This window comes from Mixophyes fleayi, chromosome 1, assembly GCF_038048845.1.
Source record: "Mixophyes fleayi isolate aMixFle1 chromosome 1, aMixFle1.hap1, whole genome shotgun sequence".
In the NCBI taxonomy this organism is placed as follows: domain Eukaryota; kingdom Metazoa; phylum Chordata; class Amphibia; order Anura; family Limnodynastidae; genus Mixophyes; species Mixophyes fleayi.
In genome coordinates this window covers 153,709,611-153,722,383 of record NC_134402.1, presented here as the reverse complement: position 1 = coordinate 153,722,383, position 12,773 = coordinate 153,709,611, and the positions used below count along the sequence as shown (strand labels likewise).

At 37.8% G+C, this 12,773-nt stretch overlaps 1 protein-coding gene across 1 annotated transcript in view; it reads right to left on the bottom strand.

Moving 5' to 3' along the window:
* The window catches only part of LOC142139696 (ovochymase-2-like), a 70,010-nt gene extending 58,278 nt beyond the window's left edge, over positions 1-11,732 (bottom strand). Inside the window, exons 1-6 of the mRNA XM_075197576.1 lie at positions 11,702-11,732; positions 11,494-11,612; positions 9,940-10,033; positions 4,691-4,831; positions 2,939-3,027; positions 674-809 (exon numbers count right to left, since the gene is read on the bottom strand). Coding sequence (XP_075053677.1) covers positions 674-809; positions 2,939-3,027; positions 4,691-4,831; positions 9,940-10,033; positions 11,494-11,612; positions 11,702-11,732 — 610 coding nt within the window. The remainder of the gene's footprint in view (positions 1-673; positions 810-2,938; positions 3,028-4,690; positions 4,832-9,939; positions 10,034-11,493; positions 11,613-11,701) is intronic.
* Between the last annotated feature and the right edge of the window lie 1,041 nt (positions 11,733-12,773).

Here is a 12,773-nt window from a genome sequence, read left to right as displayed (position 1 = left end):
GTCTGGGGCATGTGGAGCTGTTTTGGACCATGTGAGATGCCTGAGTGGCATGTGATGGAATTTTGGAGAAAGTGAAGGGCATGTGGAGGTATTTTGGAATGAGTGATGTGGGTGTGCCAAGTTTGTTTTTGGGATGTTTTTGACTCTTGGTGATGTGCGGCCCTTTTGAAGGTTGGTTGTATGTATTATATAATGCGTGATCTGTGTTATGTATTGTGTTCACTTATTGATTGACTTTCCATAATTCATGAACCTGTACATTTTTCAAATAGTCCTCAACATTCCAGGATCCAGACAAGAATCCACTAGCAAATTGTGAATGCGTCAATAACAGGTAGGATAGAATAACACAGTCCGGCAACATGGGAGGAGACTGGTCTGCACTTACTCCGTGTACCATGGCGTCTACCGTGCCCGGAGAGACGGGGGTCAAGAATGGAGGGGTTCTGCCTGTTTCATTTGTTCTGGTCCCCACATTTTCTGATGGCAGCCCTAGCTACAGCAACCATGTCCTATTTGCACTTTGGCTTTAAAGACAGAACATATATTTATACCTATATTTATATCTATAACTTACTGTGGGCTCATGATACTGTGGACCAAGGCAGAGAATAATATAGCAGCATAGAACTATGGTTTGTGTGTACAAATTTACCAAATAAATTAAACATACCCAATTTTTGTGATCCTTTTGTGTCTCCATCATAAATTTCAATCAGTTCCTTACAACCAGCTGGTCCTGCAGGTTCTAGGTCAAATCTTGTGAACATTAGTTTTACTCTGTGGCTAGGAGCAACTGTGATTTTCCACTGTACAGAAGACAAAACATACTCCTTAGGACGTTTGGTAGCATATCAGAATAAAAACTTTGGGACTGATTCATTAAGGAAAGTAAGGCAAAAAAATTAGTAAGTTTTCTCCTGGACAAAACCATGTTCAATGCAAGAGGTGCAAATTAGTTTATTATTACTGGTTGTTTTTTCATGTAGCACACAAATACCTGATAGCTTTATTTGTACACTGAAATTTAAAGTTGATCTAGAACATGCCTTACCCCAACTATAAATCTGCCATCATTTTGAATTTGCCCCTCCAATCAAACATGGTTTTGCCAAGGTGCAAAGTTACTCTTTTTTTGCTTTCCTTTCCTTTCCTTACTTACAGTATGGTGGCTAAGTGGTTAGCACTTATGCCTCACAGCGCTGGGGTCATGAGTTCAATTCCTGACCATGTGTGGAGTTTGTATGTTCTCCCTGTGTTTGCGTGGGTTCCCTCTGGGTACTCCGGTTTCCTCCCACACTCCAAAAACATAGTAGTAGGATAATTGGCTGCTATCAAAATTGAGTCTCTCTCTCTCTCTCTCTCTCTCTGTCTGTGTGTGTGTGTGTATGTGTGTGTTAGGGAATTTAGACTGTAAGCTCCAATGGGGCAGGGACTGATGTGACTGAGTTCTCTGTACAGCGCTGCAGAATCAGTGGCGCTATATAAATAAATGATGATGAATCAGGCCCTTTATCTCTAGGCTTGCCTATGGGTCTTTGTATTGTACTTCTGTGGCTGGTATTCCCGGAGAATGGGTACTTGTTTCTTTTTAAATAGCATCCAACCAAGACTGCCTGCAGTGCATTCAAATCACCCTATATGAATGGCATAAAGAGATGAAAATCTTTTTTTAAATCAATCAATATTGCGATCTATGAAGCAGCCAGTGTTAATAATTTATTTTGATTTAAAAAAAAACGTGATTTCACCAGCAATGCTTAAAAATATTGTTCCCATTCATTTTATGGGATTTTTAGAGTCAATTGGTTTTTAAATAAAAAAAACAACAACTTATGAATCTCTATTGATGGGGAAAAAAATAGTGCTCCAGTCACATTGAAACACAATAAAAGCAGGATAATAGGAATACACCTCACAACTCTTACAGGGTGTCCAATGTCAGAATATTCTATGAACAGCCCACTTGGCTAGAAATGAAAACTTCATAGACAAGCTTTCCCCATTCTTTTCAATACGCCAATTTTATTTAAACAGGGTTAATAGTGCACCTGTTAAAACCTCATTGAAGTGAATTCATGCAGTGGATACAACACTTTACTTTGAACTGTTTTTATGTTTTACGCTAATTATACCTTACTTGTGCCTGACCTTATATACATGTTGTTGAATTTTGGCTTGGGGGCTGTGACGCTCCTATATATATATATGTGTGTGTGTATATATATATATATATATATATATATATATATATATATATATCAATTAGCAGCATACAAGGATATTTCCAGTTCTCCATAGACAGAGCACTGACCCATAAAACATTTAAAATGTCCCATGTATGTGTGTCTGTCTGTCTGTCTGTCCCATGTGGGTGTGTGACCTGGAATATGTGGGCTATCATTGAATGTGTCTTTGTATTTTTTTAATGTTGAAAAGCATCTAAAATTAGGGCTTAAATTAAATTAAACTGATCAAAATCCCTAAAGCTTTGTGGGCTAGACTGCCCCTGACCCTTCAGTTACATTTACCGTACCGCCACTTCTAAATTTTCACTTTGACTACTGCATATTAGAGGAATTATTTGTGTCTTTATGAGTTATCCTGAGATAATGATCTGCTATGTTGGATTTATATGCTCTTTTTCTGTACAACTAGTGACCTCATACAACTTTGCGTTGCATGTTTTGTCCTAAGTGATAATTACATTGAAAAAAACATTTCCCAGATGCTATAATTTAAAGTCCTGATTGATTTGAATGTAATTGTAGCCTTATTTCCATATGACACAATTAAAACAGTAAAACAAGGTCACACCTGTTCCTAATTCCCATTTCCAAAGAGGCCAAGTCAAGTACTGTATTTCATGGTAATCCTTCAACGCTCACATTACAATTACATTACAATGGCCAGCCATTTGTCTTGTTCGTGTGATTACCTGGTAGAACACATCATTGTTGTCCCGTGTGGTTGGGGATTGAAACTCTCCTGTGTTGCCTTGTAAAAATCCTCCTCCTCCCACAATATCTGAAACAGAGGTTGTGCAGAGATTATGAATATATCCATAATAAGTACTTACATGTTTCTCTCATAATATGGCTCTCACATTCCTTCGGAATCATTATGAAAAACAGTTATCTCACAATTATATTTGCAATAGCTGTCTAGAGCTTGATAATATTATGATAGTTGGAACTACATGATTAGTTGTTCTATAAATGGTCAATGTAATGTGCACTGCTTCATTTTTGTGTGGATTTATTTTTGGCGCTACCACAGCTGTTACTGTCTGTGCAAAACTTTATTTGTCTATTAAACAAGAGAACACCTGTGACACAGAAGGACAAAATTCTTTGATCTAACGCTGCACTAAAATCAGCAATTTTACATTTTGTGCAGCATGGAAATCAAACTAAACATAGAAGACCTTGTAATTTAATGAATATCATCCTTTAAGATGACACACAATGGCAATATAGGACGCCAGATTGCATTTTTATGTACATTTTTATTTTTCTGTTACAAGGTTTCCTCAGTAAGTGCATTGCAGATGTAAAGTCTTGTCATATGCATTGATTCCTACTGAAGAAACGTAGTGAAACATGCTAAAATTGACTTGCTTACTGTTTAGCTATGATTAGAGGCATACTTCACCTGCATGATAAACTGTTTTCTCTGTGAACGCTTTCAGTTCCCATTAATGAGGGCGATAATAAATTACAATTGAGCAATGGTAATTAATCACCCTGAAAAATATGTAGCAGCCTGTTTACTGCTAAATGTATGATTTTAAGCACCACAGAAAAGACGGCGTTTGATAGGAGATATCAGTCTGTCTTTCTGTTTAAGTCTATGGGTTTATATAGTTTTATCATACTAGAAATCTGCCTGCAAAAATCTCCTGATTTCATCACATCTGTGGACCAAATCCCAATAAAAAGGCAATAGACTAAGAATGCCCAAGGGCTTTTTTGTGGCTGCACAGGTTATGTTGACACCTCTCTAGCCCATCACATTCTAATCATCACCGGTCAGGTTGCCAGAAAGAGAATCTCTGAGACATGCCTGGCCCATCCCAGTCTTTTGTGTGCTCAGGTTACGTAGTGCTGGTTGGTAAGGGGATGAGTTGCACCATGCTGAAGTGGTCCTGGTTGGGGGGGCTAAGTGGAAACGGAAGCCAGGGTGTCAGATGGAGGGAGCAAGAAGAGCACCAGGAAATGGTAATCCAGGACAGGGCATTGGGTGGCAGTTATTGTGTTAGAGGAAGAGAACGGGCAAAGCTCCTGTGACAGATTGAGGGTTCTGTACCATGCCGTAGAGATCTGGAGAAAAACTGTGTGACATTCAGAGAGTGAGCAGGAGGGAGTGAGCAGAAATCAACTGAAAGACAGTACAGAAACGCCTGTTTGAGTGCTGGCTATGTGGTGACCTGCGAACTTCAGGGAGGTGAGTTCTCTTACCAATTCTAGTGTCAGCTAGCGAATGTACAGTCAATAAAGAGTATATTGATTGTAATTATAATTATAACCTGAACAAAGACTACAATGTATGAGCTTGAAAAAACATTAGAGCCAACTGTGTAGTCCGTATTGAAAAATAGGAACACGTATAAGGTCCCTTGAAATTGGGTCCCTTGAAATTAGGCACAGTTGACAAATATGTAGTTGTTGAAGGAAATGTTTCTTCTTACCTGGAATCCTATTTGGATCTACAGCTTCATACTTGGCCTCAAATCCTTTGACTGATATTTTACTACTACTGATAAATGTCACAAACATTCTGTTTCCAACTGAAACCAGCGGTCTGGGCAATGTGTTCCCGCAGTATGTACCTGTGTACAAGTGAGAAACAAACAAAAATAAAAAGATATTAGTCAAACATAAGTACATATGTTCTTATATACATCTTTAGGTAACATCATCATCATCATCATCATCATTTATTTATTTATATATCTTGAACATATTCCGTAGCGCTTTACAATTGGGGACAAACACAGTAAATTAATAAACAAACTGGGTAAAACAGACAAAGAGGTGAGAGGGCCCTGCTCGAAAGCTTACAATCCATGGGACAATGGGAGTTTGATACATGAGGTTAAGTCTACATTTTGCAATTCGGCCCAGCCAGACTGCAAAGGTAATAGTGACTCATAAGCTAAATGATCCTGTCACACAACAATGTTGGTCAGGGGGTAGTTGTGTGAAATTGTGTAACAGATGGTAATAGGGTAATGTAGTGAGGTTAAGAGGGTGGTTGAGGAATATTATAAGCTTGTCTGAAGAGGTAGGTTTTCAGAGAAAGCTTGAAAGTTTGTAGACCAGAGGAAAGTCTTATTGTGCGAGGGAGAAAATTCCATAGAGTGGGTGCAGCCCGAAAAAAGTCCTGTAACTGGGAATGGGAGGATGTAATGAGGGTGAATGAGAAACGCAGATCTTGTGTAGAACGGAGTTGCAGAGTTGGGAGATATTTTGAGACAAGAGAGGAGATATATGTTGGTGCAGCTTTGTTAATGTTGTAGGTTAGTAAAAGTATTTTATATTGGTTTCTGTAGAAAACAGGCAACCAGTGTAGAGACATACCGAGTGATTCAGCAGAGGAATAACGATTTGCAATGAAAATCAATTTTGCAGCTGCGTGCAAAATAGATTGTAGGGGTTTGAGTCTGTTTTGGGGAAGACCAGTAAGGAGGAAATTGCAATAGTCAATGCGGGAGCTAATAAATGAATTAAGGTTTTTGCAGTGTCTTGTGTGAGATATGTGCGAATTCTGGAAATGTTTTTTAGATATATATAACATGATTTAGATATAGAGTCACTTGCATCTCTTTATGCCTTGGGAGGTGGAATAGGGACTGGCTAGGTGTGAGCAAGCGTTAGCCAAACACAAAAAAAAGTTGTGTTCATGTAATTGTTTAACAATCAGACTTGAATGCATCCACAGATCTATATTTTATATATTGCGGATGCTGGAGAGCTGTTACAGCAAGCAATAATAACAATGACTATCAGCAGCACAATCTAACCACTTCTGATTGGCTGATTGTGTATTGATCCCTCCAACTGATAGTACTTAAATCATTAGCATATATGTTATAGGAAGTTGCGGCTGACTATTCGCAGTTCTTAAATTACATTTCCATTTGAACTATTTTAATTTAATTTTTAAAGGAAAAAAAAAACAGTTTGTATTTAATTTAACTTAATTGTGTTTGTATGTAATTATAGTTTATACTGAAAATGCGACTTTTGCATTTATTAATATCTGTAAGGATAATATTCTCTCTTGTGGATATGATACTTTGTTACATTATTTTATTGTGTACAAACAGATTAGTGTAACTTTATCATTTACTACTAACTTTGTCAAGCTTCATGTTTATGCTATCTCTATACAATTGTACTAATATACTCCTAGTGCAAATGTTACTGTTTGTAATCTAGATGCATTTTGACTGAACATATGCATGTTGATATGATTTTTTTTCATGCATCTTTTCCCTATGTGCATATGCATCCATATGCACCTTTAAATGTTCCCTAGTGTGCCTGCAGTAATTTGTGCCTTATTAGGGGAGAACAGTCATCAAATATGTAAAAAATATTGAGTAAAGGAAACCAAATATAATTACAAATACATCCTATAAAAAGCTAAGAGCCCAATACGCATGCAAGAGACAATACTCTATAGTTTACCAGAATAACCAGATGCCACTTTCAGACCACAGAGTCCATTTTAACAGCTTTTAAATCTGACCCGCTAATACACCTTTCCAGCTCCTTTGGGTCTCATAAGGTGAGGGAAGTGGTTCCTTTATTCTTTATTTTGCTTAAAGCTATATGTGGACCTGTTCTTTCAAAAAATTTAATTCACATATGTCCAATTAATGTACTAGAAATTCACACATGTAGACATGCCAACATGACCCATTTCATGTGGAAGACACTTGTCTGGTTTACCCATGTATGTTATGTCTGAATTAACCTGTACTTGATTAATCAACTGATTGTAAGTGATGTAAAGGGCATGGTTTATATCAAATTACCAAATGAATGCAGGTTATTTCATTCATAATGCTAAGTAAATAGGGTAAAGGGCTTTTCAATGTTAGTGTAGGGTGAGGTGTTTGGCATTAATGAAGGGTAGGTTAAAGGTGGGGATAAGCATGTACTGGTGGGTGAAAGATTTTAATTTATTGGGGGGCTGATAGTGGGGGGCTATTTATTTGGTGGAGGGGATCATTTATTTTAATAAGTGGATTATGATGGGAGCTATAATTTTTAGTGGGATGACTGGACTATTAATTCAATACAAAAGTGGTTTGGGGGCTATTAATTTAATGTGGGTTTGGGGAGAAGGATCGCTATTTCTTAAATGTGACAGCTAGGACCCCAATTAAGGCCCCTATTTAACGAGTCCTCTGGCACCACTAGTGTATTAGGTCCACTCTAGCTCCAGTGTTCCTTACCTGTACATGTGACTTGCTTCCCTTCTCTTGTTCCAGTTTGGCTTGACTACCTGTTGTGACCTTGGCTTGGCTCTTGACTTGTCCTTCTAGATCCTAATTTTGTCTGTACTTCTCGACCTTCTTCTGAGCTTTGGTTTCCCTGAGCATTCTCTGCATTCTGATTTGGAACCCCCTGGCTTTGACCTAGGATTGTCTGACTACGTTATTTCACCTACCTGTTTCTCCACTTAAAGGGCCACAACCTGCAATTTTCACGCAGCAAAGCTCATTCCTCCTTGCAGGAGTCTCTGGTGAATACCTGGTGCGTGTTAGACTCCACACCTCTTTGCTCAGTAGCGCAAACCACTGGTAAACAGCCACCATCCACTACTTTCCCTTGGCTATATGACACCAAGAAAGGTAGTTTTGGACTGGTTATTAAAGTTAGCAAAGTTTCCTATGGTGGCTCCTTTGATCAATCCTCCTAGAACTCAAGCCTCAAGCTCGATAATCAGGCAAACAGGATGGTTCTTGTATCCCAAAATATAATGATACCTGTATCTCTAATGTTTGCATCCAGATATCCTCTAGGTCCTAGTAACTGCCACATTGGCTTAAATATTGTTTTAGTCTTTTTGTAAAAGATGTAATATTCTCACCACAATGCCCCTCAACTGGGTTATATATTTTTAGCCCTTATATAGCATAAGTTAAATACTTTTGTGTTCATTACACAAGTTGAACCAAACTAAAATCTCAAGCTGAGTTTTGATATGTTGGTTGACCAAAAAGTATTGCATCAATATTCCTATGATGGGAAATCCTATCATACCCCATATTTTATTTTGGAATTCAACTTTCTAAATACCTCCATTATGCAATAATAATAATAATAAAAAAAAATAAAAAATAATAATAATAATAATAATGTCACTTAACTGTTATTGATGATTCATTTCTATTTACTGGTGAAACTGTATTACAACAACTAATATGGTAGCTCTCTGAAAATGTTATAACTATCCAGGACAGTCTATATCCCTCTCATCCCATATCTCGCTTGCAAAGTATCCTAATTGACAAGTGTTCCTCTAAATATGCCCAAACATTATCTAATTACGGAGAATTCCACTTAGTAGTGCTTTTGGGAACGTAGCCTCTTCGTATCATAGCCCAGCTTACAAATGGTGGGTGGAATTTAAAGTGACCAAAGTTACAAAATGTACTTTACATCAAAAATTACAGAGGTCTTTTCACCGATTTACTTTTCTGTCCTCTAGGCCACCCCTTAGCAATTCATGGCGTAAAGATAGATCTACCCGATGTTTACATTCACAAAATCCATCCATGATAGCCTGTCAGAGTGTTTCACTGCTACAGTAATTTAGAAAGCCTCTCTTTAAAATTGGCTTGATTTTCCGAATTGTACAGCTTTTTAAAATCAGAAATCTCATGGCATTGGTAGAATCATTGGGAATTTTGACACACCCTATTCCAAATTCTATAATTGCCTACAAATTAGACACTGATTAAACTGTCCTCATCATTAACCATTCTCTCAAGTTCTTTAAAGTGTTTAGTGAGAGTATTACACCAAAATGAATCTCCTTATACTACTGATATTCTGAAATGAGAAACTGCCTGAGTAATAGGTTCTTATGGGCCTATTTTAAAAATGAAATGCACTTATCACCAGGGGCGGACCCAGACATTTGCCCTACCCGGGGCGATTTTAGGGGGGGCAATTTAGGCCCCGCCCCCTTTCTGTGTTCTAAGGCTGCCGGCGGCTGCACAGTATGTGCAGGTCCGTTCAGCAGGGAAAGTGTGCTGTCCCGCTGCTCTGATTGTGTTTAAAACACAATCAAAGCAGCCGGGCAGCATACTGTCACTGCTGAACGGACCTGCACAGTGTGCAGCTGTCGGCAGCAAGCCCCTGGTAGGGGGGCGATCGCCCCGATCGCCCCCCCTGGATCCGCCACTGCTTATCACATTGAACACCATGTAAAATTTGGTACAATGCCAACCTTATAAAATCTATCTCTGGGATGGATGTGATGAAGTGGAAACCTTGATCTATATTTCATGGACCTAAACTAACCTAATATTTTTTTCTTTTTACAATTTAGTATATTATTGGGTAAAAAAACTGGACCATGTACTGCCACTATAATGTGTTTCCATTTCCTGTGTTGGTAGCAAAAATTATTTTAGAACACTTCTAGAATTAGTGCACATTGTAATTTTTTAGTCTACTTTTAGAACACAATTAGAAGTTTTGTTTGAACAATGTTTTATAATCTATAACTTACCCTAACGTAACTTGACATGTAACAATATAACAAAAACTTTGACCCAGCAACATTAAAGCAGTGTGATTAAAACTCATGTTTTATCTGCTATTTGCTAAAAAGGCAACCTGGAAATTTGTTGAGTCATTTATCATTTTGATTACAAGTGAGATATTTATAATGCATATTTATTTTTCCCCATACCTAATATTCCAACATTATCTTCAATAGTGACACGATCTTCACTGCACAATATGCTGCTTTCCACATGGAAGGTAACAAACCACAAATGGACAACCTGAAAGCAAGTTTGTAAAATTAGTTTAATTCTGTCATAGATGTTATCTATTTTCCTGAACATATTTCTGAATTACATTCCTAAGAAACATTTATTCTCTTTTTAATATATAACATTTCTCCTTGCTCTATCTAATAGCATAATGAGATACTTACTCCAGTAACACCATTGAAATGTTGGTATATCTGCATTTGTATCCATAAAACTTGCATAACACCACTAGACAGGTTCCTGTGTGTGAATAAACCAACCACTACAGAACATGTATGTGAAATGCAAACTAGTTACTCCATCTCAGTCTTCTGAAGTGACGTGTTTAGTGTTATAGAGAAGCTCCACCTTCCTCTTTGTCAGCACAGATCGAGATTTAAAATAAATTTAGCTCAGTTATGTACAAACTCTGATATATATTAATGTCAAATAGTTGCACAGCAGTACCATAAATTTAGTTTTTCAGCTGAATTTTCATCTAAAATCTAAAGCCTATTCTGAATAGTGTTGTTCTGAAACTGGAATTTCAGAATTGAAATTAGGAAATCATCCCAAGTTGGTGATGGTATTGGAAGGGCTCCATATCCAATTGCCTTTATATCAGCTGACATCTAGGCAGATAAACCAATCACTAAGAGGGAAAAGGAGTTGGACTTATAATTAGGAAAGCAAGAATTGCACAGCCCCTTCACCAATGTTTTGCTGTTTTTGTTGCTATGGGGACCACTATTCACCTCTGAACTGGATGACCTTACTGTCTACTTGGTACAGAAGACAACTGCAATGACTGGCATGTAAACTGAGACTAAAAAGGCGAGTTTTGAGTGAGCATTTGAAGGACTGATGGTTGGGGGAAAGTCGAGTCAGATGGCTTACGGAGTTCCAAAGTTTGGGGGCAGCACAGCAGAAGTAGAGCATAGGAGGAGGTAATGAGAGGTGAGGTTCAAAACATCCCTTATACCTGCTGCATAAGGACATAGGCATATTGTACAATGCCTTGGTGGTTCAGTTGCATCCACTTGGTTTTGAATGTGTCAATAAATCTATATGACCTCAGTGCCAAAAGCTGTTATCTTTGGTCAGGTCATACCATAGGCTGTGTTTATAGAGCCCTGAGTGTAACAATTCTGCACAAACAAAAACATTTTATTCACATTTAATCAGAAACACTGACTCTTTATTTGTAAAGACCTAGTTAAAGGATCGTAAAACTTAAAGCCAAAAATCAGTAAAAAGAAGGGGGTCATGTAGCTTTCACAAATGTATATGTTAAAAGGGTAAAACAATGACTTGAGCTATTGGGGTATATTTACCAAACTACATGTTTGAAAATGTGGAGATGTTGCCTATAGCAATAAATCAGTTTAGTAAATATACCCCATTATGTTTGACATACCATGTAAGCTTATAACGTATCTCACCACAAGCTAATGCCCTTGGATCACTAGGAATCACTCCAGATCACTTACTTTATTGTCAGGAACTGTTATCTCCCATGCACAGTTTTTATTGTCCTCATAGTTTGAAGGGTAATTTAAACTGGTAAAACGTCCTGAGGATTCTGAGAGGTGATATATAGAACTGCAACCTGCACAGAAATATCACAAAATATCAGAATCTACCTACAATAATTGACATGAGCAAAAGTTTGTACCAATACAAGTAACTATTGTTTACCATAGTCACATTTTATATCATTAAACGTCATCCTGAATTCATGTATTGACAAAAATAAACACTTAAAATATTCTGATCTTTTGTAATGTAAATGCTATATTGCACTTTGCCTTTACACATAGAAGTGGTTGTTTTTATTTTCTTATGTTTCTGTTTCTTATATTAACTAAATTGCCTGCTCTTGCAATTTCTGCATGACCTTTAGTGAAGCCAAAACAAAGAAGTGTCACTGTGATATTTCTTCATCTCTGGCTGCTGTCAGACTAATTGTATTTTCACCAACTATTGAATACAGTAAAAAATCTACAGAGACTTTTTTCAGGGGGAAAACAGTTCAGAATCTCTGTAGTTCAAGTTGTCATTTGGATCCATATTCTTACCATCTAGTATTATTCCCTAATATGTGTACATTCATATTGCAAGAGCATTTAAAGTTACAAAAATGACATGGTACCCATGTGTATTTAACATGTTATGCTACTGATTGCAGTGCACCCAGGTCTGCTGGGACTGCAAGACTAGGTGAGGGCTTAAGTTCACCAGCTTAGTAGAGACGTGTCCTAGGATATTGTTTTCAACTATTGGCAATTATGACTGCTAAGCCAGTAAGAGACCTGTAAGGAAGCACAATATCCTACCAGTGTTTGGGCTATAAATGAATATGCATAATTTACTATGTACACCATACTTGCCAACTCTCCCGGAATGTCCGGGAGACTCCTGCATTTCGTGTGAGTCTCCCGGACTCCCGAGAGAGTGTGGCAATCTCCCGCATCTACCTGTCCACCTCCTAGTGAAGTGGGCAGAATTGGGCAGAATTAGGGCCAAAATGCCACGATTCTCCGAGAATCGCAGCATTTGGCCCCGCCCTTGTTGTAAAATGGCGCGTTTTGCGTCATTACGTCATGAGGGCGGGTTAAAAATTATGCAATTTTTGAGCCCCGCCCCCCGCACGCCCACCTGCCCCAGGGAGGCTCCTGGACACCAAAGCTAGAAAGTTGGTAAGTATGATGTACACTATAAAGTAAAGTATATATATAGTGAACCTTATACAGATGGAGAATGATTGTTT